At 39.5% G+C, this 27,425-nt stretch overlaps 1 protein-coding gene across 1 annotated transcript in view; it reads left to right on the top strand.

Annotated features, from left to right (window-relative positions):
• Window positions 1–14,526, top strand: part of mmp2 (matrix metallopeptidase 2) — a 37,077-nt gene extending 22,551 nt beyond the window's left edge. Inside the window, exons 7-13 of the mRNA XM_072279547.1 lie at window positions 872–1,045; window positions 6,904–7,059; window positions 7,545–7,671; window positions 8,582–8,718; window positions 9,510–9,669; window positions 9,902–10,011; window positions 13,627–14,526. Of these exons, the coding sequence (XP_072135648.1) occupies window positions 872–1,045; window positions 6,904–7,059; window positions 7,545–7,671; window positions 8,582–8,718; window positions 9,510–9,669; window positions 9,902–10,011; window positions 13,627–13,730 (968 nt within the window). The 3' untranslated portion in view covers window positions 13,731–14,526. The remainder of the gene's footprint in view (window positions 1–871; window positions 1,046–6,903; window positions 7,060–7,544; window positions 7,672–8,581; window positions 8,719–9,509; window positions 9,670–9,901; window positions 10,012–13,626) is intronic.
• The last annotated feature ends 12,899 nt before the right edge of the window (window positions 14,527–27,425 follow it).

Genomic DNA, 27,425 nt, shown 5'->3' with positions numbered 1-27,425 from the left:
GCATAATTGCCCAAACTTTTGCTATCATTATCATAAAGGCCATTTAAATCTCAACTTTTCCAAAACTGGTCCTTTTTCTATTGAGAACAGTTTGATAAATTCTCATGGTGTCTCAGCTGCACTCAACAACCAGTAATTTACTCTTTATTCTCCCAGTGCAATAGTTATTAGGAAATAAAACCAGTGGACACTTGTCAGATCATCAATGTGGTATTTCTTTTCTGCTTCAAATGCACTTTTGCCATGCAGCATAACAAAGTCTGATCGTTCAGGAACAATACATTTTGGCAAAATGTTCTTTAAAATAAGTTCTTGGGTGAAATTGTTTGCTCAGGATAATCACTTCAATATGGTTGTTGGGCTTACAAAAATGTATCACTTCCAAAAGTAACATGAAGCTTTGGATTTCCAACTACTTGTAAAAAGCTGTTAGTATTCATCAGAGATAGATTACCTATAATGTTTTGGACTGAGTTCTGGGGAGATTATAAAATAAAAATTCATACCATGTGACATAAACTTAATAAGTATTTCTACAGAGAATGGTCCTGAACCCACAACTGGCTGAAAGGATCCAATTATGTTGTGTTTTAAAATTAGGTATTAATGTCCTTTTTTTAAATCTTGGACAAACAAATCTTATTTACATGTACCTGTGGCAGAACCAAAACGAAGTTACAATTGACTTAGGCTATGTTTGGTAGTTTTTAGGTATCGTTATTGAACAGTACACTTCAGGTCATAATCAATGTGATGGCTTCTAATAAAAGGAGTTTGTAGAAATATATTTTGATCAATATACTACTTGTATGTAATTTGTTGATTTATAATTTTTGTTATGTTGCTCATTGGACTGATTTCTTCATTTCAGCCCTGTCAACTACCGGTGGGAATTCAGATGGAAACCCCTGCGTATTTCCTTTTGTTTTCCTTGGTACTACTTATAACTCCTGCACCTCCAGTGGACGTAATGATGGCCTGATGTGGTGTGCAACCACTGGAAACTATGATGAAGACAGCAAGTGGGGATTCTGCCCGGACAATGGTAAATGGTAGACAAAAGTTGAAAGCATTTGGAAGGGGACAATGTGTATAACAAAGTAGTGATCAGACTTGCACGTAACTTTTTGAAAAGAAATTTATTATCTCAAAACTTGCCAACTCTTAGAGAACTGTGTAACAGCAGCTTAAAGCCTGAGGCTTCTCTGATGTGTGCTGCCAACCATGACTGTGACATAGAGTGGTTGTTAATACATCCTGACATAATGACAGAGAGCACAATTCACAAAATGATCTTTAGGTTGTAAAAACACTTTGAAAAATCCTAAGATCTTGAAAGGTACTACAAGGGTGCACAAACAAGAGAAAATCTGCAGATGCTGAAAATCCAAGCAACACACACAAAATGCTGGAGGAACTCAGCAGACCAGGCAGCAACTATGGAAAAGCCTGAAACGTCGACTGTACTCTTTTCCATAGATGCTGCCTGGCGTGCTGAATCTTCCAGCATTTTGTGTGTATTACATAGGTGCACATGCCTAGAAATTGGATTGCACTGAGCTAGCTGTCTCAGAATTATATATTACAAAATTGAATAAGTCGCAAAAAGGCTGGAAATTCCTCAAGAATCACATTTCAGAAAACTCTGCATGTGATTGTAGATCAAGTGTTTGTTGTATGGATGTTAATGTGAAGGCGATGTCATGTTTTGTACAAGGCTCATTTAAACAATTGCCAGGAGGAATTAGGTCAAGTTTTCACACAAATCATTGGCCACTCACAAAGATTGTTTGTAGTATTCCAGTTTGTTAAACAGTTCAATTTAAGGTGCCGTTTATGCAAGTCTGCTGCAGATCAGTAGAGGTTGTTTGCTTTTTAAGGAATATGCAGCCATTGACTACAGTGAATTAGGGTGAGGTGTACTGCCTCTTTAAGACCTATCATGGAATGTTCAGTGGAGGTATTGCATGACTTGGTGCTGTGAGGGATGCATTGAAGGTACCCTGAGACAAGAAGGGAAGCTAAGTTCATTCCATGGACCCTATCCTCCAAGAATCTTTGGAACACCACTCGCCTGCACTCTGAAGAGCATGTTAAATGGAAGCCCACTTTCTGACAGCAGGGTTGACGTAGACCTGCAGTCTTCTCTGTGTGATACCAAAATCAAGCCTGTAGAGCAGTGGTCCCCAACCACCGGGCCGCAAACCATGTGCTACTGGGCCGCCAGCAAATGATATGAGTCAACTGCACCTTTCCTCATTGCCTGTCACGCCCACTGTTGAACTGGAACGCACGCAAGGTCATTACCCACGCGAGGAGATCAGTCGGTCATTAATCTACAACTACTTGATGGGTGAAAAACAAACGTCGCTTGAGAGTTTCTTTGGAAGAGGTGGTAGGGGACATAAAAGGCCTAACGATGATGATAACGCAGAGACAGCTGAGGCTGAGACTGCAAAAAAAAAAGAAAGCTTCCTTCAACAGAAAATATGACGAGTTGTACATAAAAATACGGCTTTATTGCGACCAGTGACTCGCACGCTCCAAGCCCCTTGTGTGTGATATGTAGAGACAAACTGTCTAATGAGGCATTGAAGCCCTCAAAACTGCTTCGGCACCTTGAGTCCAAGCACCCTACACTTAAAGACAAATCCGTTGAGTTTTTTGAGCGGAAAGAACGCGAGCAAGCGGAACAGAAGCAAGTGCTGAGAGCCACCACCTCCACAAATTCTGCTGCTCTGAGAGTGTCGTACTTAGTGGCTAGCCGTATTGCTAAGGCTAAGAAGCCTTTCACTGTTGGTGAAGAATTGATTCTGCCTGCTGCCAAGGACATGTGCCGTGAACTGTTGGGAGAAGCTGCAGCTAACAAGATGGCACAGGTTTCTCTTTCAGCTACCACAGTTTCAAGGAGAATCGATGACATAGCGGAGGACATTGAAGCACAGCTGTTGGAACGGCTTAACGAGTCTGGTTTCACTACCCGAGTCAGAGGTTGCTCCTGAATGCCAGTGTACACACTGTGTCACACACAGGGAAATGCTGGCTAGCCGAAAAATGTCACCTGATCTTAACAGCATATTGAGTGACGTTCTTGAAGTTATCAATCACATCAAAGCAAAAGCCCTTAACTCACGTCTGTTTGAGCAGCTTTGCGAGGAAATGGATGCAGAGCGCAAATGCCTTCTCAAACACACTGAAGTCAGGTGGCTATCAAGGGGGAGAGCCCTGGCCAGGGTTTTTGAGTTAGGAGAGCAACTACAGAGATTTCTTTCTGGAAAAAAGTCACCACTGGCAGCACACTTCAGTGATGAGAAGCGGATAGCAAAACTCACTTATCTGTGTGACATCTTCAACCTGCTCAATGAACTCAATTTGACACTTCAGGGGAGAATGACAACTGTCTTCAAGTTGGCAGATAAAATGTCTACTTTCACAGCGAAACTGGAACTGTGGGGACGGCGAGTGGACAGGGGCATATTTGACATGTTCCCGACATTAGCTGGGAATTTGGGAGAGACTGAGGCTCACAGCTGGTGTGCGAACACCTATCTTCACTGTTGACAGAACTCGAGCATTACTTCCCAACTGCAAATAACCCAAGACGTGCAAAGGAATGGGTCTGTGACCCATTTGTGAACGTCCCCGGCGAATCATCCATGTCTGTACGGGAAGAGTATCAACTCCTCGAGTTTGCAAATGATGGTGGTCTAAAAAGTATGTTTGACATAACATCTCTGCTGGCATTCTGGATCAAAGTCAAGGCTGAATATCCTGAGGTAGCCACGAAAGCACTGAAAATGTTGCTTCCATTTCCAACATCATATCTCTACGAAGTGGAGTTTTCTGCAATGAATGCAACGAAAACCAAATTGCGGAATAGACTGGACATAAGGAACCTCCTTATGACATAATTGACTTATCACTATATTCATGCGAGGAAAATATGCGCTGTGTGTTTAACATTAAATTTGTTAGATAAACCCTTAGAAACAAAATTGAGTGTATTAGCCACTGATAAGTGACATATAGTTGAATTATCACCTATATTCCAGTCATGATTAACACATCACACCTGTTGGCCAGTCCGCAAGAATATTGTCAATATTAAACCGGTCCACGGTGCAAAAAAGGTTGGGGACCCCTGCTGTAGAGGAAAAGTCTGAGACCAATTTTTTTGAGGCAGTGGTGTCTAATCTGTGATGCATTTCATTGTGTACTGTATACTACAGCATCTGAGAATTTGCTGGTGTTCTCTATTCAAGGAAAAGAGATTTTGTCTACTCCTTGAGCACCAATCACTAGCAGCACAAACAAATTACTGGAGGAACTCAGTGAATTACACAGTGTCTTTGGATGCAAGGAGGTGGTCAGTGTTGCTTTTTCTCCACAGATGCTGCTTGACCTGCTCAGTTCTTCCAGCAGTTTGATTTTTTCCTCCAGCATCTGCAGTCTCTTGTGTCTTCAGTCTGAAATAGCAATTGGACTTTTAAGGATTGTTGACCTTTCATAGTTCAAGGTCAATAACCTCACATAAATTCCATCTCTGGGTCATCTTTCAGTCTTGCCTGGGTGATTATTCTCTGAATCAATAATCCATGGTTAACTCCAGCTTGCCTTATTTCAGACAGAACATTTCTCCATAGGCTGTATCTTGAAGGATAAGTCCTAGACCCTCTTTCCTTGATTTCTGACTTTTGTCTCTACTTCAGCAAGTGCAACCTATTGGTGTTGTAGGCCATGGCATGGACAAGTACCTAGTGAGGAATGCTATTGCAGTCTGCATCATCAGCAGTACTCTCCTGAAATGGCTTCAGACCTTGATATTATCTGCTGGTTCATGGATTAGAGAATGACTAAGAATTTGCCTGGGATGTTTCAGAAGAGAGAAGGAGAAGGCTGGTCTTAGTGCAGAGCAAAAACCTTGGAAAATATGCTCTAACCACGTTGATCGCTGCTGGCAACTATCAGAGCCAGCAAGGTCAAAAATTCAGTCAACATTTAGACTTCCACATGGTCCACATTATGACACGATAAAGGCTTGAGAAGAAGATCAGCTGGTACGATGCCTATTATTACGATGTAAAATATTGTGAAAAGAATTGGAGCTCTAACTCAGTTACAGTTTCAATAATAATGCACAACATAATAGGAGTAAGGAATGTTCACTGAACTTGCAAGTTCTTAGATTTAATCTTCACAATTCTTTCTTCTCTAAAATCCCCTGCTAATTCCATCCACACCTGAATTTCATCTGAAACTAGGCTAATTCGAAGGGAAAGCCAGGCAGCATGAGCTTCCACTGGGTGGTATAAGGAAATCTGCCAGTAATAATATTCTCAATGACTTGACGTAGTCATTTCCTGACAGTGATTACTTTCACACATCATTGAAGTGGAAAGGGGTTTTGGCAAATGACATAGGTTAAAGTAATGTGTTAACTCCACAATATGTCTGTGTTCAAGGACATTTAATAAATAGGGGATAATAAATGCTCCAAAAAAGGAGACTGCAAAGTAATACCAGAAGAAACTTAATACTGCAACATTTATTCTGATTGTCCGGTGTTTTACTCCTTGGTGTGAGCATCTTCCAGCTATGTTTCCAGAGCTTAATACAGGTTGCATTTGGGCTTACTGGTCTTCAGTCTGTCTGTAGGGCACAGTTAAAGGCATACCTTGAGAATCTTGGAGAGGAGAAAAATGGTTGAAGAAGAAGACTTACAGTGCCAGTGGGACTTTTGTGGGATGAGCCAGATTACAGCTGTAGATCTTTAGTAAGGCAGATTGCATACTTGCCAAAGCAGCCTTCAGAGCATTGCCAGGTCCTTGATTGGAGAGCAGAGTGTTCCCTGATGACAACAGAGCACTGCCCTCTGTTGACTTCCTGCCTTAAAGGAATGGCAGTATATAGCAAGCAGAGCTCTAACTGGTTTGGCACAAGACTTCACGGAGACACGGTGATGCTAAATGACTTTCCCCTGTGACTTCTTGGCTCAGTTAGCCACTATATTAAGTATGGCCACTGGGTGGTACAGCATACATACCACATCCAGCACAGGAGCTCATGCACACTTCTGGCATGCAAACGCTACTGTGACAGGTTAAAGGTTGACTTGTCCCATGCCACCTGATGTCTATATAACTCTAATGATGATATAATTAGCATTTGTTCATGCATCCACATCAGCATTCTATAGCAATGTACTCGTGTCATCTGGGGTAAAAAATAGTGTGATTCCCCCCCTACCCCTTAGGAAGCTGGGTCATTAGCTTCCCTTTGCTGTGATTCCAATCATCTAGTGCTTGTGTGTCTTTCCATCTGAAACTTACCCGCTAGCTAAGCCTGTTCAATCCCCATATTGCCAGTATATATGTAATGTTTTTTTTGATATGAGGCGTAATGTCCTAGGTCTTTTCCCTAGCAGAATAGGTCTCCTCAGCAGAATAGTGGTCCTGTGCTGGGTGGAATTGGCTGCTTCTGGTTTCTCATTATGATAAAGTTATGGTAAGGTTGAGTGGAATACAGATGAAGATAGGTAATATGTGCCAACCAAGGCAAGTTCAAGGTGGGTTCCAATTCCACAGTGCTCCCAATAGCACTTCCTTGTAACCAAAGTTGAGGCCAAGGCTTGTCATCACAGGTTCCCAGACTAATTCTTGGGCTCCCTACCGCACTCAGAGGTTTGAGGACCAAACAACCAGTGGCCATGCAGTTATGCCAAGCATTATGCCAGTATTGCAAATGCTCATGGTCAGTGTGTTTGAGTGGGTGAGGGGGGAAGTTGAAATGCATCTCTAATATTTGGATAAGGGTTAACTATAGAAATATTAGAATATAGTTTGTATCCTTATTTTATTATTTTTTGACAAAAGTAGCGCTGATTTTTCTTTTTATTTCTGACAGGTTATAGTCTTTTCCTGGTTGCTGCTCATGAGTTTGGCCATGCACTTGGTTTAGATCATTCCCAAGACCCTGGAGCACTGATGAGCCCAATTTACACCTACACCAGAAACTTCAGGCTCCCTCAAGATGATATTTCTGGCATTCAGAAACTTTACGGTACAGTAGCAGTAGATAAAATCATAATGGAACCTTAATAAGTTGTTTAGTACACTGCATATGGACTCAACTATGAATAAAAAGTATTCAAATAGAGTGTAAAGCACATTGCAACTTAAGAACAGGGTACAGCCTCTCCTTTATTCCTCTACTTATTTATAAAGTGCAATGTCAAGAAACCTTGAGAGAAACTTTGGAATTTTGTTCTAAATTTTATTCAGTTGTTCAAAAATTTAAACATTTTCATTGTATTTTAAGCAGCTGCAACTTAAACATGGTTCAATCCATAAGAGACCAGCTGAATATCAGTCCAAGGATAATTGAGAGGAAAAAAATTGTAGATTTGTGAGACATTATCAGGATGTAACTTTAACTGAGTTATAAACATATCAATATATTATTGTTGAAAGGGCTCAACAATAATTAACATTCTTACTGCATCCCATCAACTGCAAACAATTTTGTGTCCTTTGCATTCACTTAAGGCGTGCCAACCGATAAGCCTCTGCCACCAACACAGGGTCCTGTCACTCCATTGGATCTGTGTAAGGGGAATTTGATCTTTGATGCAATTACTCTAATAAGGAGAGAACTGTTCTTCTTTAAAGATCGGTAAGGGTGCTTTCCCCATTTTATATACATTCTTATTTACCATTAAATGTATCAAAAAGAAATAAAAAGTTTTGAAGTGATGTAAAATAGATTCTGGATTCATCTATTTTATTCTACCCTAGCACACTGTTAAATGATACCTCTTCAATGTGCCCAGATTCCCCTAATTAAAATTTCTGTTCAGGATAGCATCATACTTATTTAAAGCCTGCCATTTCTACTGGGGCATAGGCTGCCAACAGCAACTTGCCTGAGTCCTCTGTCCAGCCAGCCTTCCAAGTTGTCCCCAAGGATGAGGTTTTTGGAGCTTCTGTTGGTGTTTCTGTAGCTCTGGGTTTGTACGGGATGGGGTTGCTAGTCACAATCCCATCCTTCCTCCTTTTAGCAGTTGGTCTTGAGACCATCCATGATGAAGTTAAGGATAGCAAACCAACAGAAATTTTAAGGTATGATGGCTTTTTCATTTCTTTTATAAAGAACGCATCTCCAGATTCTCAGTAAAGACTTTGTTTTCTGCTAATGTTCCAGTTTTGCTAGTTTAGTAGAAAGCTGTGTAATCACATGCTCTTGTCTTAATTATTCAATAAAGTAGTTACTTAAACTTTATCTGAGTGAAAGTCTAAAGATAATGGTTATTTCTTTATGTATTTAATGTGATAGAATTACCAGTTTGCAGTTGACAAAGTTATTCTTCATTTGCCAGAAATGTAAAACAAATATTTCATGTCATTTTAATTTATTTGCAGGTATCTTTAACATTTTTTTAGAAAACAATTGTTAAAAGGAATCATCTCAAAAGGAGAGGGAAATAATAACTTTGCTGCAGCCATAAATGCTGCATACATTGATCAGCTGGGTTAGCTAATGAATTAGACTATTGCATATTTCCTAAAATCATTTGTTCTGTTAGATTCTTTTGGAGGACCACAAGTCCCAATACCCAACCATCAGGGCCAAACTTAGTGGCGATGTATTGGTCTGGATTGCCTGAAAAAATTGATGCCGCCTATGAGGAACCGCTGAGAGAGAAAACCATATTCTTTGCAGGTATCAATTTCAATATTCATCTCTTTTAGTTAAGTAAATACATAAAGTAAATATTTTATTCAACAAGCTTCTAGATACCGATGAAAGACATGGCCAAACATAAGGGAACATCCACAAACATACCAGTATACATAACTTAGTCAATTTGTTATCTTCTTAAAAACAGCTTACAACTACCGATTTCCTAAAAGGCAATAATCCATTTTAACCATTCTTTTTGCAAAACTGTATATGCTTTGCAAATTCTGAGGTAAATCCTATGAGCATATTGATTTAGCTAGACATTTTCAGAAATAAGCATTTTCCACATTTTGAACCACTAACAGCCCAATGTTACATCTGGAAGCAATTATGTCAGTGGTGGAGGCAGATACACTAGTGAAGTTTAAGTTTAAGAAACAGGTATATGGAGGAATTTAAGGTGGGGGGTTATATGGGAGGCAGGGTTTGAGGGTCGGCACAACATTGTGGGCCGAAGGGCCTGTAATGTGCTGTACTATTCTATATAATTCTATGATTAAAGATTATGTCAAATGTGGAAGAGGAAAATAATTATTTTTGATGGTGCAATAACCTTTGATTTAGTTGTAGATCAACTTTCTCCAGTAGTTTTGGAAAAAAACACTTTATCATTTATTTCAGAAAATAAATTCAAATATCACAAAGTGAGAATAAGTTTAGAAGAAAAAAGCCGTTTTATAGAGCACATGGCTGCTAACACTAAGAAATGGCCTGTCAGCAATGTTCAGTCATATTACAATGCTACCAAAACAATGGTTCCCTTTACTTAGGAGATCAGTTCTGGGTTTATACTGCCAATGATCTGGAGGAAGGATACCCTAAGAAAATAACTGCACTTGGGCTACCAAGTAACTTGCCACGAATTGATGCAGCTTTTAACTGGAAGAGAAACAAGAAGACCTACCTCTTTTCAGGTGACAAATTTTGGAGGTAAGTTGAAGCTTTAAATATTAATTACCGCTGTGATGTTTTTATTTTCGGATGATAGTTTTCAGAACATTTCTTTATTCCCTTAAATGTGCAAAATGTAAAACACTAGATTTAACAATGCTGCATATTATATTATCTTGTCACAGTTTTCAAGAGTAAGATTCAATCATCGCTCTTATTATGATTACGTCATTTTACAATAATTAAAGGGTTGGATTTTAAACGATTGCAGATACAATGAAACCAAGAAGAAAATGGATGCCGGATTCCCTAAGTTAATTGCAGATGCCTGGAATGGGGTCCCGGATAACTTGGACTGTGCCCTAAAGTCCTTTGAAAATGGTGAGCTCTGTCTTCAAAGTAGACCAAAACCATGGGATATTACTTGTTAAAAACCAGGAAGCCAAACAATGTTTTCCTTGCTATGGTGCACCCTGAGAACCAACACGCATATTTATAACTGTATCAGTTTGCTACAAATAAGGCCTGTACATGACTTAGACAAATCATTGCAATAACAAAAGTCTGTAATGACATTATACACAGGCTCAACATTTCTTTCAAAATCTTAGAAAGCAACAGCTTAGGCAAATGAATGTATTGGGGGATAAAGACCAATAGTTAAGCCACTTAACTGTTGGCATTAAGAACTGCCAAGGTGTTTTACTTCAGTGACTCACCAGCCTGCCAACCACCCTCACCACCTACTCCAACCAACCTAAATAGTTGGGCATTCTGCTTAACCACATCTATAAGCATGCGATAGACTCATCTTGGAAGTCAAAGTCAGGTTCGTAAAGGAAGGTCCTCTGAATTTTGCATTTTCATTCGCCTTGAAAACTTAGATCTTTCCTGAGATTTTCACCTGTCTGGACCACATCTCCTTTTAGTGCCCCATCATGCCCATGAGTCTGCCTGCTCCTCCATCAACCCTATTACCCCCAAAACAGCTGTTGAATAAACTTCATTTCCTGGCACATACTTTTAATGGTTCTCTCTCCACAGTCGCCGTTTCCCTGCTGGATTAACTTAGCATATGTAAAGATGGCACATTGTTGATATTGATATGAACAGTGTAATGGACTTGAAGTCCACCAGGTAAATGGGCAAGAGTTGATAATGCATCGCGTGGGTTAAACTTATCTATTAGAACTTTGTATTTGTGCTAAGTATCATTGCTAGAGGTTTAAGGCATACTGTCTCTGCTCACTTCAACATCAGTTAATAATATTCTGCACCCTAATGTTGCTTTTCCTTTGTACTACCTCAGTGTGATTATGTTTTAAAAGAATTAGTATGGATGGCTTGCAAAATTAAGTTTTTCACTGTTTCTCGGTCCATGTGAAATAATAAACCAATACCAATACCACTTCAAAACAACGATAATGATGTGACTTTCTTGCTGTGTTAAAGGTGATGGGATTGTTAATTAATACTTATTCTGACCATAAGTAAGGAAACGTCCAAGAGTTTTAAAAGGGTGGGCTACTTGGAAAGGAAGGTAAAGTTTTGCTACGTACAGTATATTTCAATGCCCAGGTTGTTTGGACTTAACACACAATCTGGTGGCTAGCTTTGTTTCAAGACTGGTGCAATGGAGATGACTGGAAGCATTATTACTGAGGACTGATGCCCATGGAAATGAGTTGGAGTGGATTTTGTTGTTATCACATATAGTTGGATGTTCACATCTGTTATGAGATGTACAGACCTATATAAAATCATGAGATTCTACAACGAAGTAGCTCAGTGCAGGGAGAGTTGGTCACATAGAGAAAGCATCAGCACTCCAAGTTCAGCCTATAGTTTTAGCATGCAGGTGAAACCTTGCATTTGGTACTTATGGGAATACAAACATCAGCATTTCTGTTGTGTTTCCTTTCAGAAGTCAAACCATTTATATTAGCATCTGACTGATGAGACAAGTGTCAGATCTTGGTCAATCAACTATAAGTGTCCAGCTCCATCAAGTCTCCCATCATCACCCTCTTTGAAAAGTTAATATAAACCCTTCCTTTGTTCTTGCCTTTCCCCTGACTCCCTTCCTTCTCCTAATCATAATGTGCCCATCATTCACAGAAATCTATTTAAATCTCCCCAGTCAGGTTTCCTCCACTGAAACAGTTCTTATCAAAGTCACAAAAGTCAAACAGTTTGACTGTGACAAGAATAAACTGTGAGATACCATCCTTCACAGTCTGCCTGTGTCCATTGATTTGACTGGTAATACATCCTCCAATGCAATCTGGCTTATCCACTGTTAACTGTCAAAGCCAGAGAATTGCAGGTAATGTCTTCTCTTCCCACTTCCACTCTGTTACTCCTGGGATAAACACCAACTATTCTTCAATTTGCAAACTATCCACATGTGTGCCAAAAACAAAATGGTGAAAACATACTGTTGGTTAGCCAGTGGATCCCTAGAGAATGGTTAGCTGGCTGCAGTACTGGCCCCTACCGTTTACAGACCGCTCACTTGCCACCCTTGCCACTCAAAAATTGGGATTGTGTCAGAGAACAGATAAACTCTTATGCAATCCCCAGAATCAACATTAGATCTAGGGACATTCTGTATGTTAGTCAATCACTGCTAAAGCATCTGACACAGCCCCACACATTTGAAAAGGCTCATGAAGGTTAAAGTGAATATATATGTTTGTTACTATTTTCTAAATGAGGCTGATCATTAGAGGTACAGTAGATTCCAGTTAATTGGGACCATTACATTGTGGCCCAATTAAACGGCTGCCCAGATAGCCAAAGTTTCATGGAAATCATTAAAAAAAAGTATAAAAAGACAAATTACCATTTAACTGAGTAACAAATTATGTATTTAAATAAAATATGGAACAAATGAGAAAATTACAGTACTATGAAACTGTGTATTAGTTATCACCAGGTGAATTCAACAAGCACATGCAACTGTGTTCTTCTCATTGTAAGTTAACAAAATCAGTGCAGGCATCTAATGTAGATAATGGACCACCTTCATACAACCCTTTCAGTGATTGCTTCCTCCAAATCTACATCTTTATTGTATGATTCAAGATGATTATTGATACCACCTTCGTAGGTCCTAACTTGTTGACATAGTGAAATAGTTTCATTCTCACTCCCAGGTGTTTGTGGCATCTCTAAACCTGAATGCTTGAAACTGTACTGAGCAAAACAAGTTCTGAATTATCTTACTGCTCATTTCTCACCATCTGTGTTGAAAAATCACTGCTTTTTGAATGCAAACACATGGAACTGATGCTATTTAAAAATTGTTGGCTCTAAGAACAGGGTAGTGTTAATGACCACACAAGCACACACAGCTGATAGTAATTGGAATGCTCAACAACAGTCTCCTGTCCTATTTAAGCAGCATATCGTCCTAAATAAACAAAGGGAAACCAGGCAGTTTCCTCAATTAGATTTTTGTTCTTTAAGAATTGTTCCAAATAAGCACCTACCCCAATTAACCAATAGTCCAATGTACTGGAATCCATTGTATTTGGAAACAATGAATAGGCCTTCTGAAAGCATGAGATGTTGGAAGACCATTAGGGTAGATGAGCAGGGTCTTTCTTCTTGCCAGCTGACCAAGGCAGAATTTGCAGAGCTGACCATTAGCAAGTGATCATTACAGAAAGTATGTTAGCGTAGAGGATGACCATTGTACAAAGGCCAGGATCTGCATAATTTCACCTTTTGTTTTCTGCCCTTGAACTAACTCAGGTCCAAAATCACCAGTGTCACCTTTGTAACTTAGGAGGCTGAACTATACTGTTCACTACTTTTGTGTCAGAAATGATCGTATATCTGCACGTCACCAAGGTTACTTATTTCATATTTCTATACATTAGCTGGCTACATTAAACAGGATATAAGTGAAATATGTGTTAAACTGGAGCAAAAGGCCATAACCTGTCATTTATAATTTTGCATTGATTTTTTTTCCTTCATTTTGAACAGGACACAGCTACTTTTTCAAGGATTGGTACTACCTTAAATTGGAAGATCAAAGCTTGAAGATTGTCAAAATAGGCAGTGTGAAGCGTGACTGGCTCGGTTGTTAGGTTAAACATGCTTTCAGTCATTTATCTTTTCTTTCAAGTAATCGAATGTCTTTGCTGTACATTATTTTTAAAATGGCAAGGACATCAATGTCATACAGTAGCAAACACCATCTTGGAATTTCATGCCAAGACCATCTACAACAGTATTATATCCAGCTTTGGAATTGGAACAATAGTTTTGCTTTGTTAATTTCATCATTCTATGATATGGTAAAAGTGGTGAAGGCACAGGTTGCCTCAAGTTTTGATTTATGACGGATTTATAATGAGAAACTATTATTTAAAAATTCAAAAATGCTTTCTGTACTTCACTGCACAATTTCTTTAATACATGCAATATTAATGTTTTTTTGTGTTTTAAAATCAGGAAATATTTTGACAGATCTAATTAGTTTTACAGCTTTGTATACCATGCAGTGACTATGAAATATTGATAATAGCTGAAATGTGAAAATAATCAATTAGTTATCAGAAGCAGACCACAGTTAATATTTTTAGAACACAAATGACAAAAAAGATGAAAAAAGTCTAAATATCAGATTGTGTTTGCTTAATGGTGCACAGAGGCATCAGTTTAATTGCATGTTTTGAATAAAATAAGTTCGAAGAGTATGCTTAGCCAAGGCTAAGTACGCAAATCTGATTGCAAACAATAATTCACAAGAAACACAGGTGTTTCAGTTTCTTTTATTACAGTGTTAAATGAATCTGCAGAAGAACTATGAATTTTGGAAGTATTCATGTATTAATTTAGTTTTTTGCAGAAATTTGATATTCAATAAAGTTATCTTAAAGAGTTTTGAATCCAGTTCTTTTGACTAATTAACAGTGAAAGGACAGTAGGCAGACAAAGTTACCTCATTAAGTTTATCCAGAAATTATTTAACCCATATATCACAATGGGTATTAGTATATTGTTAATCAAATAAATCCTTGCCTGGAGCTAGACATTTTAATGAAGTCATCTCATTAATAAGATAGTTTGGCAAACCTATTTCAAAACGAAAGGAAAAGAGGTTATAAGTGTGAAGATGCGATAACCTCATATTAAGAATGAACATTCTTAATATAAATTCCAATTTGCAAGCACAAATTAAATTACCTCAGGCACAGAGAGACACTGACAGTAACCTTTCTCTTCTTAAGTGACTTTACAAAGTTCTGCCAGAATTCAAAGACAACGAACCATAAAAATATAAAAATAAAACCAGGAATTTCTTGTGATTGTTTATTTGTGTCCTCCAGTGAAAAATCTGTGCCAAAATTTTAGTATTTAAAACAAAATATTGTATAATACTGTACAACCTCAGCTTCTCGATGTCTAAATAAACTTAAGATTTTAGATTAACTTATTTATCACATGTACATTGAAATGCATCACAAACTCGAGCAAATCTGCAGATGCTGGAAATCCAAGGCAAAACATAAAATGCTGGTGGAATTCAACAGGTCAGGTAGCATGTATGGAAATGAATAAATGGTCGACATTTTGCGCCGAGTCTCTTCTTCAGGACTGAAATAAAAGATGAGAAGTCAGAGCAAGAAGCTGGGGGGAGGGGAGGAAGAAGCACAAAGTGGCAGGCGATAGATGAAACTGGGAGACGGGGATGGGGTGAAGAAAAGCTGTGAAGTTGCTTGGTGAATGAGATTCAGGGCTGGAGGAGGGTGACTGATAGAGGGTAGAAGGTCATGGAAGAAAGAGAAGGATGAGGAGGAGGTGATGGGCAGTTAAGGAGATAGAGTGAAAGAAACAGGAATGGGGAATGGTGAAAGAGAGAAGGGTCTCAGTTCAAAATGTCGACTATTTATTCATTTCCATAGATGTGGCTAACCTGCTGGGTTCCCCCAGCATTTTAGGTAAAATTATCATTTGTATTATTGGGGGCAGCCAATCCTATTTCAGACTACAAGGTCCTCTTTTCTGTTGTTTCATGTAGCCACTGAAATTGCATTTGTTTCCATCTTAGCCTTGGATCTGTGGGCATCTCTTGGCATCTGATATTGATGTGATTTTGTTGAATGTGATTACCATCGCAACAACAGCAGCTGCTTGAATTGGTCTTGACAGTCTGCTTTGGTCTCATTTTCTTTGCCTTGCACTTTTCTGTGCAAGTGGACAGGTGGACCAGTTGTTTATAGTGGACAAAATTCTCAAGCCAGTCAGTACAGCCATATTGTCCCATTCTTCTTCAACGGTAACAAGAATAAACTTGCTCTGTGCAATAGTCCAGTGAGAGGTCATGTCATGTTGTATATATAGGCTCCAAATAGTGCATAATGTAAATCAGGTATTTAGAGGAGCATGTAACAAAGGTATCCTGAGTACTGTAATCTGCAATTAGTCTGGACTAACTAAATTAGCATAAAATCATGTGGAGCACAAGGTATATAAGTGATGGTTTCCTAAATCAGTACGTTGACAAATCAAATAGGAATAGGTTATTCCAAATGAAAGCCAACCTTTTAAAAAAAATTAGGTTATTTTAAATCTAGTATTGTGTATTGAGGAAGGACTGATTAATGTTCTGATAATTAAGGGGCCTTTGGAAAACAAATCAATTGAATTTTACATAAAAGTTAATGATTATCTAAAACCAATATCATAAATACAAACATACCAAACTATGGAATCATGAGAAGTGAGCCTACTATGATATATCATGAATCTATATTAAAACATATGACACTGAGCAAATAATGGCTTGCATTTAAATATCAACAAATAGTATCGAAGTAAGATGAAAAACCAGGTAAAGTATCCAGTTGTGGTTTATCAAGAGAAGTTAACAATTGCATTGGGAGAAAGACATCAATGGAAGAAGGGTTTCAACGCTTCCAAATTAGCAGTAAATTTGAGAATTTGGAAAACCGCAGAATTCAACATGGGAGAGCCAAAGCGCTGAATCCAGAAGCAGCCAAGCAAGAAATATAAAAAAAACTTAATTGCAAGAGCTTCTACAGATAAGCAAAAGAGGAAGATTAGCTGAAGTTAATGTGAGTCCCTTACTGTCTGAGAGAGAAGAAATTATGGGCAGTACGTGGTGCAGCTGTCTCACAGCTCCAGTGACCCGAGTTCATCGCTGACCTCCAATGTTGTATGTGTGGAAATTGCACTTATGTTTTCTCTAGGTACTTTGCTATCCACATACATCCCAGAGACATGGTAAGTCCATGCTTTCTTCAGTTTCAATAAATAAGAAGTTATCTTGCTGAAGTATACAAAATCTTTATGGTATTTGAATGGGGAATGCAGGATGTTACCTCTGGCTGTTCCCTCTGCAAGCAAGGATAACTGCTTCAAAATAATATGTCAACTGTTCAGGACAGAAATGAGAAGGAAGTTCTTCCGTCAGGGGCAGAGCATGTTTGGAACTCTCTCTGCAAAAAGCATGGGGAGGGTTAGTTATTGGCGGTATTTGTGACAGAGATAAATGGATTTTTAGATTTAAAGGAATCAAGGTGTATGCGATTAGTGCAGCAAAGTAAAGAAAATCAGCTGTGATCTTACAAAGTGACAGCACGAACAGGGGCTGATTGGCCTCCTTCTGCTTCCACGTCTGTAGCAAACTGAAGAAGTTATGAGTTGATGCTCTCTCCATGTCCCAGAGTTTCCCCTTGTAGCAACATCCCTTCACTTACTCCTTTCGCTGTGCTTCCACTGATGCTAAGGCCCCATCTTTGTCATTTCCATATCTCTGATTTCTCTCATTAACGTTTCCCCACCACCAATCACTCTCAACCCCCAAATATCCAAGTTTCTCCACTGACCTACTATCTCTCTTGATTGGTTCAAGGAACCTCTTTGATGTCACAGAACATAGAAAAGTACAGCACAACACTGGGCAGGCTATCCAGCCCACAAGTTGTAACAATCTTGATGCCAATTTATGTTTCATGCCCTCTTCCTGTGTATCATCTATATCCATTCACTTCATATTCTGTCCACTGTCTAGCCAAAAGCCTCTCCACCAAACTCCTTGTTCTGTTACTACTACTGGCAACCCATTCCAGGAACCTACCATTCTATGCAAAAAATACTTGTTCCTACATAAGCTTTAAACTACCCCCCCCCCCCAAACTCTGCCCTCTGGCGTTTGATATTTCTATCCAAGTGATGTGATGGTATTGGGTTTGCTGACTACAAAGAGAAATGAAGTCCTTAAGCCCAATGGGATATAAATAGCCAAGAGTACTCTCACTAAAGGGAGATTATACTGTAATCACCCTATCTTCAAAAGCTAGTTTACTTCCCTTTTCATTCTCCATGATAAGTTTAGCTCGCAATACCCACTATTCAAGTAACGGGTCCCCTCTCCCTACCAGGGAGAACATAGTTCCAGCAAATAAAATAGTTCAAAGTTCAAAGTAATATTTATTATCAGAGTACATACATGTAACCACATTAAACCTTAAGATTATTTTATAGAACAGTAACTGTAAACCGTAAACAAGCTGTCCAAATGCAGATATAAATAAATTGCAATAAATAATGAGCATGAAATAACATCATAACAGAGTCCTTAAATGAGAGTAGTTATCCCCTTTTGTTCAAGAGCCTGATGATTGAGGGGTAGTAATTGTTCTTGAAGCTGGTGGTGTGAGTCCTGTGGCTCTTGTACCTTCTACCTGATGGCAGCAGTGAGAAAAGAGCATGGCCTGGGTGGTGAGAATCTTTGACAATGGTTCGATGATTAAAACACAGTTCATTTATTTTCAGTGATACAGGTTTAAATCAAACAGCATCTTTAAAACTCATTTTAATCTTACAAAAGATTTCTATCTTAAACATTTCCAAATCACAAACAACTGCTAAAACACAAAGCATTTCCAAAACACAAAGCACAAAGGTGCTTTTAAGATGCTTGGAAATAGGTACAGAGGAGATGTCGGGGGTAAGTTTTTTCACGCAGGGAGTGGTGAGTGCGTGGAATGGGCTGCCGGCAACGGTGGTGGAGGCGGATACAATGAGGACATTTAAGAGACTCCTGGGTAGGTACATGGAGCTTAGAAAAATAGAGGGCTATGGGTAACCCTAGGTAATTTCTAAAGTAAGTACATGTTTGGCACAGCATCGTGGGCCGAAGGGCCTGTATTGTGCTGTAGGTTTTCTAGGTTTCTATGTTTCTAAAGGATTCCTAAACCACAGGTACAATTCCCATAAGCTAAAAAGACACTTGCATCATACACCAGTGTGCTCTCTATAGTTACCTGATGAGGTAACCACAGCCTTTGGCCAGGTGCAAATGTTGTCAGGTGGTGCCCAACATTCATAGAGTGTTTCGACCCTTAACCACTACACTCTCCAGTCGGCGGGTCAGTAGTAATGGCCAAGTCACTGCCCATCTGCTCCTGACTTCCAACTCAACTCATCTCGCCTGCTCCATATCCAGCAAGAGGGTCTTTCTGCTTCTTCCACCATCCTGCGAGTTGTTTGGATCTTGCTCTTTTCATCAAGGCTCAGCGCAGACAGCAACTTCCATGCCAACCTTGCCAGGAATTCTCTACAGCCGATCTCTACGGGGAGTAGCCATGTCTGCCATCCTTTGTCTCAGTATTCCTAGACTAAGGACTGGTACAGGACCTTCCTCTCATGAGCCTCCTCACATACTTCCACCCATGGTACTGTGAGCTCCACCAAGATGATTTTCTTGTCTTCGGTGGATCACAGTGCGATGTCTGGTCGAAGTGTGGTTTGTACCACCTCCGGGAACTGTAGCTTCCTCCCCACATCGACCCACATCTCCCATGATTTGGCAGATTGGATTTAGACCTCTTTGTTATGACTGGCGTGGCCCTCTCCTTGATGAAAATGACTGCTCTGTTTACCAATGTGTTGCAGCTGAACAAATTGTCCATCGCAGAAATTGAAACCAGAGGAATGGATTCCCGTTTACCCGTGTTTCCTCCATTCTTCTCAATGTTCCTTACCCCATTCCTAATAAGCTTGAACCGCTCTCGACATTAAGCTGGGTACCAACTGCTGTAAAACAAGAAGAAGAAGAAGAAGACATTCATAGCTTCTCTACCACTTGGGTGACATCACACACACATAATATTTCCTCAGATACAATTTTTTCACAAATGGTCTCAAAACATCTTGGAGGCACAGTACGACAATTAATGCTTTGAAGCTAACTCCATAAACCCTCTAACTCTAACCACATCAGTTATTGATACGCTGTAATATAATCCATCTGGTCTGCAACCTTCCTTGAAATAACCAATTTAGAGTCAACTTGTCTGTTTTGAAACAAGCCATATTAAATAACCAACTGTCTTATACCGCATCTAAACAGAGCTTGTTTACAGAGCTGTTTTAACTTCAAGCTTATTACTGCTTTTCATTTACATTTTAAGAACTGAAGACTGACTCCCATTATGACCAGAAATGAAACAAAGCAATATTAGTTGGAAATGAACTTACATACAGTATGTTTGCAATCTTATAAGTAGCAACTGCCGTGCTTAGAAAGCAAGCTTAGCGATCAATGAATAGCTGACACCCAGGGAGTGAATATTCATCACAGGGAAAATATTCTGACTCTATTATATAAAAAAAATTCTCACGTCTCCTCTCAGCTTCTGTCACTCTAGGAAGATCAACCCATGTTTGCCCAAACTTCCATTATAGCTCATACCCTCTAATCCAGCCAGCGCGCTGGTAGACCACTTGCACACTCTTTTCTCAGTCTCCTCGTCCTTCCTATAATGGTGGGACCAGAAATGCATGCAATACTACAAAAACAGTCCGACTAAGGTTTTATATAGATACATGACATGACTCCAAATATTTCCAGCTCTCCTTAGCAATTTCCCACAACTTCAATTTTTGCCCATATTCCATATCAATGTCCTGATCTTTCCAGAAACCCTTCTCATGTCTCCTTGCCTCTCTATATCTTGCATTATCCATCTCCAGTACCACTAATGTCCCTCGATTCCATATCAATGCATACCTTATCCACAATCTGCCAACCTATTTCTCCAGCATTCTCCACACCACCACTATATCCATAGAACCCCTGTCCCCCACTCCATTCCACTTCTGAACTGTGTTCTGCAGACCAAGGTCTATCCACCTTACAGGCAGCTCACTGGCTTGTTTAACTAGATACAGCTGGAAAACAGATTTTACAGATGGTAATTAGGTCCTGCTGGATTTACCAGTAAATGGGAGTGGGGGGAGGGGGAGGAATTCCATCCTTTCACACTGTTAGAACAGCCTCCCCCTCCAAGCTTCCTGTAAATATCAGCCAATTCATTTCCACGTGACATCACATCAAGATTGAAAATTGCTTGAAAACAGAGTATTTATTTCCAAATTTTTCCACATTGCAAGCCAAGCCTATAGCCACAATAGTTTTTAGATTGTGTTTGTGACATTCCACTTCATTTTGTGCTGCTCTGCACTTTTTCCTCGATTTTATTTGTTAACCAGTTTTATTTTCATTGCAAAACCTTGATTTGTCATTTATAATCCCTTCAGCCTCTCAATATTGATTACATATAATCATTCGAAATACCATGTGAATTGTGTTTGTTGTAACAATAATAATCTCCATTCCAACTAAAAGAACCTTATATGCCCTGAAGTGGAAATCAATCCAGATAATTCTCCTTTGTCTGACTATTTTTTTAAAAGGACAACTATGAGTTGTATTTATATCACTTCTTTAAATAGCCTAAGGGTCATTATTCAACAAAGCCACATTGGCTAAAGAATTTAGTAAAAGCATAACGGGCATCATTAAGCAGGAGGGGGGTAGAGCTTTGGAGAAGGGAATTTCAGGGTTAGGGCTTGGCAGCTGAAGGCACTGATGGAGTGATCAGATTCAGGTAATGAGCATGACCACCTCATCTCAATCATTATGAAGGTGAAAGGGATAACAGTGATTGGGAAGGTGATTTTATGAAGGAATTTAAAACAAGGGTGAGATTTAAGCTAGACCAAGATTAAATCAACAAACACATGGTGATGGCTAAATGGGACAGTGTTTGGACATAGATTGCAGAATATTCAGACTTATTGAGGGTGGAACTTGAAAGTCCAGCCAAGGGTGCTTGCCTACTGTTAAAGACTGATAAGGATTTTAGCAGCAGATGAGCTGAGGTAGGGAATGAAGTTTGCCTTTACAATAAGGTTGGCAATAGGGATTCAGGGCTATGGTGCAGAGCTAAGCTTAGGGTTAAGCTGCCTTAATGACTAGTGTCCAGTAGCACTCATATCTGCCGGGATGAAGTGCTAAGAGAGGTTGGTTATGACGAAAGTCAACTCCTGTCTCAGCAAGGACCTGAACCCACTGCAATTTGCCTATCACCACAATAGGTCTACAGCAGATGCAATCTCATTGACTCTTCACACAGCCTTCGACCACCTGGAGAATACTAATACTTATATCAGGATGCTGCTTGTTGACAACAGCTCAGTGTTTAACACAATAATTCCTACAGTTCAGACTCAAGGGCTCCAAAACCTGAGCCTTTGTACTTCCCTTTGCAATTGGAACCTCAACTTCCTCATTGGAAGACCACAGTCTATGCGGATTGGAACTAACATCTCCACCTCGCTGACAATCAACAATGGTGCACCTCCAGCACGTGTGCTTAGCCCACTGCTCTGTTCTTTCTACACCCATGACTGTGAGGCTAGGCACAGCTGAAATGGCATCTATAAATTTGCTGACACCACAGCCATCATTGGCAGAGTTTCAGATGGTGACAAGAAGGCGTACTAGAGTGAGATAAATCAGCTAGTTGAGTGGTGTCACACCAGCAACCTTGCACTCGGTGTCAGTATGACCAAAAAATTGATTGTGTAACTTCAGAAATATATATATATATTTACAGTAATTCACAGTCTTTACTATTACATATTGCAACGTACTGCTGATGAAAAAAACAACAAATTACCTTAAGACTATAATTTACTAAACCTGATTCTAATTCTCCCTCCTCTCCCATTTGGATATGTCCATACATGGCCTCCCCTCTGCCATGATGAGGCTAAACTCAGGTTGGAGGAGCAACACCTCATATACCGTCTAGGTAGTCTCCAGCCCCTTGGTATGAACATAGAATTCTCCAACTTCCGGTAATTCCCTCCCCCTCCCTTCCCCTATCCTTATTTCACTCTGTCCCCCTCCCCCAGCTACCTATCACCTCCCTCATGGTTCCACCTCCTTCTACTACCCATTGTGTTTTCCCCTTTTCCTTCTTCACCTTTCCTGCCTATCACCTCCCTACTTCCCCTCCTCCATCCCTTTATCTTTCCCCTTACTGGTTTTTCACCTGGAACCTAACAGCCTTCTCCTTCCTATCCTCCCCCCACCTTCTCTATAGGGCCTCTGCCCCCTCCCTCTTCAGTCCTGACGAAGAGTTCCGGCCCGAAACGTTGACTCATTGTTTCCATGGATGCTGCCCGACCTGCTGAGTTCCTCCAGCATGTTGTGAGTGTTGCTTTGACCTCAGCATCTGCAGCATATTTTGTGTTTCTGATTCTAATTCTGATTTTGAGTTGAAATTGACACTCAGATTGAGAGACAGTGAGAGCAAATCCACTGCTAGAGTCCATGGGGTAGCAGCGGATGAAGTGACTGGACACATGAAAGAATGGTAAAACTAGTCTCCAGCAAGTCTGCTGGGTAGTGGGGATGGCGAGACCAGTGGTGTCAATGGTGTAACTTGTACTGTTCAGGTGCAGCTGTGACCACAAACTCCAGTTCTTCAGAAGACTGGACAAGAGTTTATCAAGTTTGGAAGCATAAAGTCACAACCTTGGTATTCTCATCTTTGAATTTAAATGTTGAATTTGCTAAACAATTTAAAGGTTTTAAATATTTCTCTTTCTTAAATGCTGATTGATAAATTAATTGAGATGTTTGAAAGCCTGGATCCTGTGCCAACTGCATGTCTCTATACTTTCAAGTGTCTTCTGATGTGTGACACAGGCATTTGAAAGTGACTTGAATAATGATGAAGATATATGACTGGAAATATGCATGAGGTGAAATTTAAAAAAATAATATTATTTATTGATGTCCCATGGCGTTGTACAATGAAGGTTATGATTTTGTGTTACTTGATCACTGCAAAAGAATATATAGTCAACATTTTAATATACTTGCTTCCTCTTAACTATTGTGTGTTAAAGTTCTAATTGATTTGCATTAGTGTTTCCCCTGATTTTTTTAGTAACCTCAAAATTTTCCTATTTTCTATACACCAGTAATTTTAGAAATTCTCAGGCATTCAAAGTTCAAAAGTTTAAAGTACATTTATTATCAAAGTATATGTACATTACACAACCTTGAGATTCATCACCTAACAGGCAGCCACAAAACAAAGAAACCCAAAATAACCCATAAGAAAGACGACCATTGAACAACCAACACGCAGAGAAAGAAAAAAACAAATCATACAAGACAGTAACTGCAAGCAAATAGCATTCTCAACTGAAGTCTACAAAGAAAGTCCCATTGTTCAATGCCACGCCGAGTCATGGAGCAGTGACCTAAACCGGCCTGTCCCTCACCTCGGGCTCCGACACCCTGACCTTTTCAATCTGGCCCGGTGCCTAAATCAACATCCAAACATCGTGTTCAGTCACTTCGGTACACTCCGGAACCCCACCTTGCTGCCTTGACTCAGCCTGCAAGTGACCCCTCTGATCCGGCACAGAGCTTAAGTCGATTGAACCTGGAGTCTCCTCATTCTTGGCGATGGGCCCGCTGCCTGCCTTGCCTCGGTTCCATCATGACAAATTGCGTTCAAGTCCAAAAGGATGTTACAGATTATTACTTGCGATGACTGTTTGCCAGAAAAAAAATGTGCTTCACAAAGTATTTAGTTGTTTTCCTTATTTCATTAGCCATTACCAAGAAGTTGCTGAGGTTCACCAGTGCCATCTTCAACCGGAATTCACCACAATACATATAATTTATGCTCACTTCCCCATTCAACCACAGGATTTGCAATATTTTGCCTCTTCCTCTTCTTCCTCTTCCTTTTCAACCATCCAAGGGCCCAAACATTCCTCCAGGTGAAGCAGGAATTCACTTCCAATATTATGTGGTGCATTCAGCATTCAAAATGTAATCATGGGTAGCCTTAAATTTCCAGTTGCTTGTCAGTTTAGTTAATCAAGTTTGAAGTTCAAATTCAAGTTTATGTTTAATTATCATCCAGCCATACATGAATACCTATGAATACAGCCAAACAAGACAGTGTTCTTCCAGGGCCAGGGTACCTACAGTCATATACAGTAAAGGTACATATACCACATAAAAAATAGCAATAAACGTGCTGTCACACACAAAAATATACATTCATACCATTAGAATTCTGCGCTGAGCTATCTGTCAGTTGCTCATGTACGGTTATCACAAGGCCCAACACTAGAATTCTGTGCTGAGCTATCTGTCAGTTGCTCATGTATGATTATCGCAAGGCCCAACACTAGCTTCGAAATTTCTTACTTAGGAAAATTGCAGCCTCTTGGACACAATAATGAATTCAATAACCTGCTCTCTCTCTCTATTTATTTCAAAATTCCCAGGTTTTTTTTGTAGCTATTTCTACAGCTTTTCTATTTTCTGTGTGCATTTTCTTTCTATATCCAGCCTCATCATCCTGTCAATCATCTAAAACTTGTTACCTGGTTACTTCTTGCCAGAAATAATTATTTTGCCTTACTCATCCCTCCCTGAACCTTTGTAATTTAAAAGTAATTTTCTGTTGGAATGATTGTTTAAATGTATCTGTTATAGAAATTAAATTACCATTTAAAGTTGGTGAGCAAAATGAATCAATGTGAAAAATCAGAAAACTCAAGATAAAAGAACAAAACAGCAGCAAGAGAAAGATTCTGCCACCTGATGGTAAAATTCTGTAATGACATCCAAGTTACCACACAGCATCTCATTATAAAGATGGACAATAGAATTTACAATGCAAAGATTGTAAACATAGGGCAAAATCTTCAACTGACCAGCTAGGTGCCTATTATCTATCCCAGAGCCATGCTTTCTCTTCCTTAATGCTCTCTTCTTACTGTTGCCATCGGGAAGGAAGTGCATACAGGAGCCATCGTCCCACATCCCAGGTTCAGGAACAGTTATAACCTGTCAGCCATCAGGCTTCTGAATCAGCGAGGATAACTTTACTCACTTCAACGCCGAACTGATTCCACAACCTATTCAAAGACTCCACGACTCATGTTCTCTGTATTATTTATTAAGTTACCTTAGTTATTTTTATTTCAAAGCTCAAAGTAACTTGATTATCAAAGTACGTATATGTTACCGTATACAAACCCAAGTTTCATTTTCTTGCGGGCATACTTAGTAATCCAATAACCATAGAATCGTTGAAAGACCACACCCCAACTGATGCAAAAGACAACATACTGTCGAAATACACAAGGAAACAAAAAGGAAATAATTATATAAATAAGTAACCAATAAATATCAGGAACAAGAGATGAAGAGACTTTGAAAGTGAGTCCACACAGTAGGTTGCGGGAAATGTTCAGTGATGGGGCAAGCAAAGTTGAGTAAGGTTATCCCCTTTGGTTCAAGAACCTGATGATTAATTAATATTCCTGAACCTAATGTTGTGAGCTCTGAGGCTCCTGTACCTCCTTCCCGATGGCAGCAGCGAGGAAGGAGCATGTCCTGGGTGGTGGGAGTCCCTGATGATTTGCACAGTTTGTCTTCTTTCACATATTGTTTGTTTGTCAGTTTTTCACTTCTCACTTTTCTTTGCTGCATTTCTTTGTTTTACTGTAAATACTTGCAAGAAAATGAAACTCAAGCAATATATATATGGTGACATATACATACTATGATAATAAATTTACTTTGAACTTCAAAGATATGGGGTATACCCTTCCAATGAGACACAGGTTCCCACTGACTAGAAGACCCAAGGGATGGTTTTAAGCCTATCTGCTCACAATACTCACCAGTGCCTTATAAGCCTCAACATTCCATCCTTGCATTAATATTCTAGTCCTCGCAAAATAAATGCTAACATCACATTTGCCTTTCTCACCACTGACTCAACCTGCAAATTAAGCTTTTGGGAATCCTGCACGGTGAGTCCCAATTCCATTTGCACCTCAGATTTTTGAATTTTCTCTCCATTCAGAATATAGTCTACTCTTTTATTTTTTGAAGTGCATGACCATACAATTGCTGACACTGTATTCCATCTGTCACTTCTTTGTCCATACTCTTCATCTGTCTAAATTCTTCTGTGGCCTTTCTACTTCCTCAAAACTACCTGCTCCTCCACCTACCTTCATATTATCTGCAAACTTGTCCACAAAACCATCAATTCCTTCGCCCAAGTCATTGACATATAACATAAAAAGAAGTGGTCCCAACACAGACCCCTGTGGAACAACACTACTTACTGACAGCCAACCAGAAAAGGATCCCTTTATTCCCACTCTTTGCCTCCTGCCAATCAGCCAATGCTTCATCCATGCAAGTATCTTTCCTGTAATACCATGGACTGTTAACTTGTTAAGCAGCCTCATGTGTGGCATCTTGTCAAAGGCCTTCTGAAAATCCAAGTATACAACATCCTTTGTCTATCCTGCTTGCTAGTCTTTTCAAAGAATTCCAACAGATTTGTCAGGCAAGACCCTGCTTATTATTTCTTCAAAGAATTCCAACAGATATGTTAGGCAAG

The sequence above is a fragment of the Mobula birostris genome, chromosome 15, assembly GCF_030028105.1.
Source record: "Mobula birostris isolate sMobBir1 chromosome 15, sMobBir1.hap1, whole genome shotgun sequence".
NCBI lineage: Eukaryota > Metazoa > Chordata > Chondrichthyes > Myliobatiformes > Myliobatidae > Mobula > Mobula birostris.
This window is presented reverse-complemented; position numbering and strand designations above follow the sequence as displayed.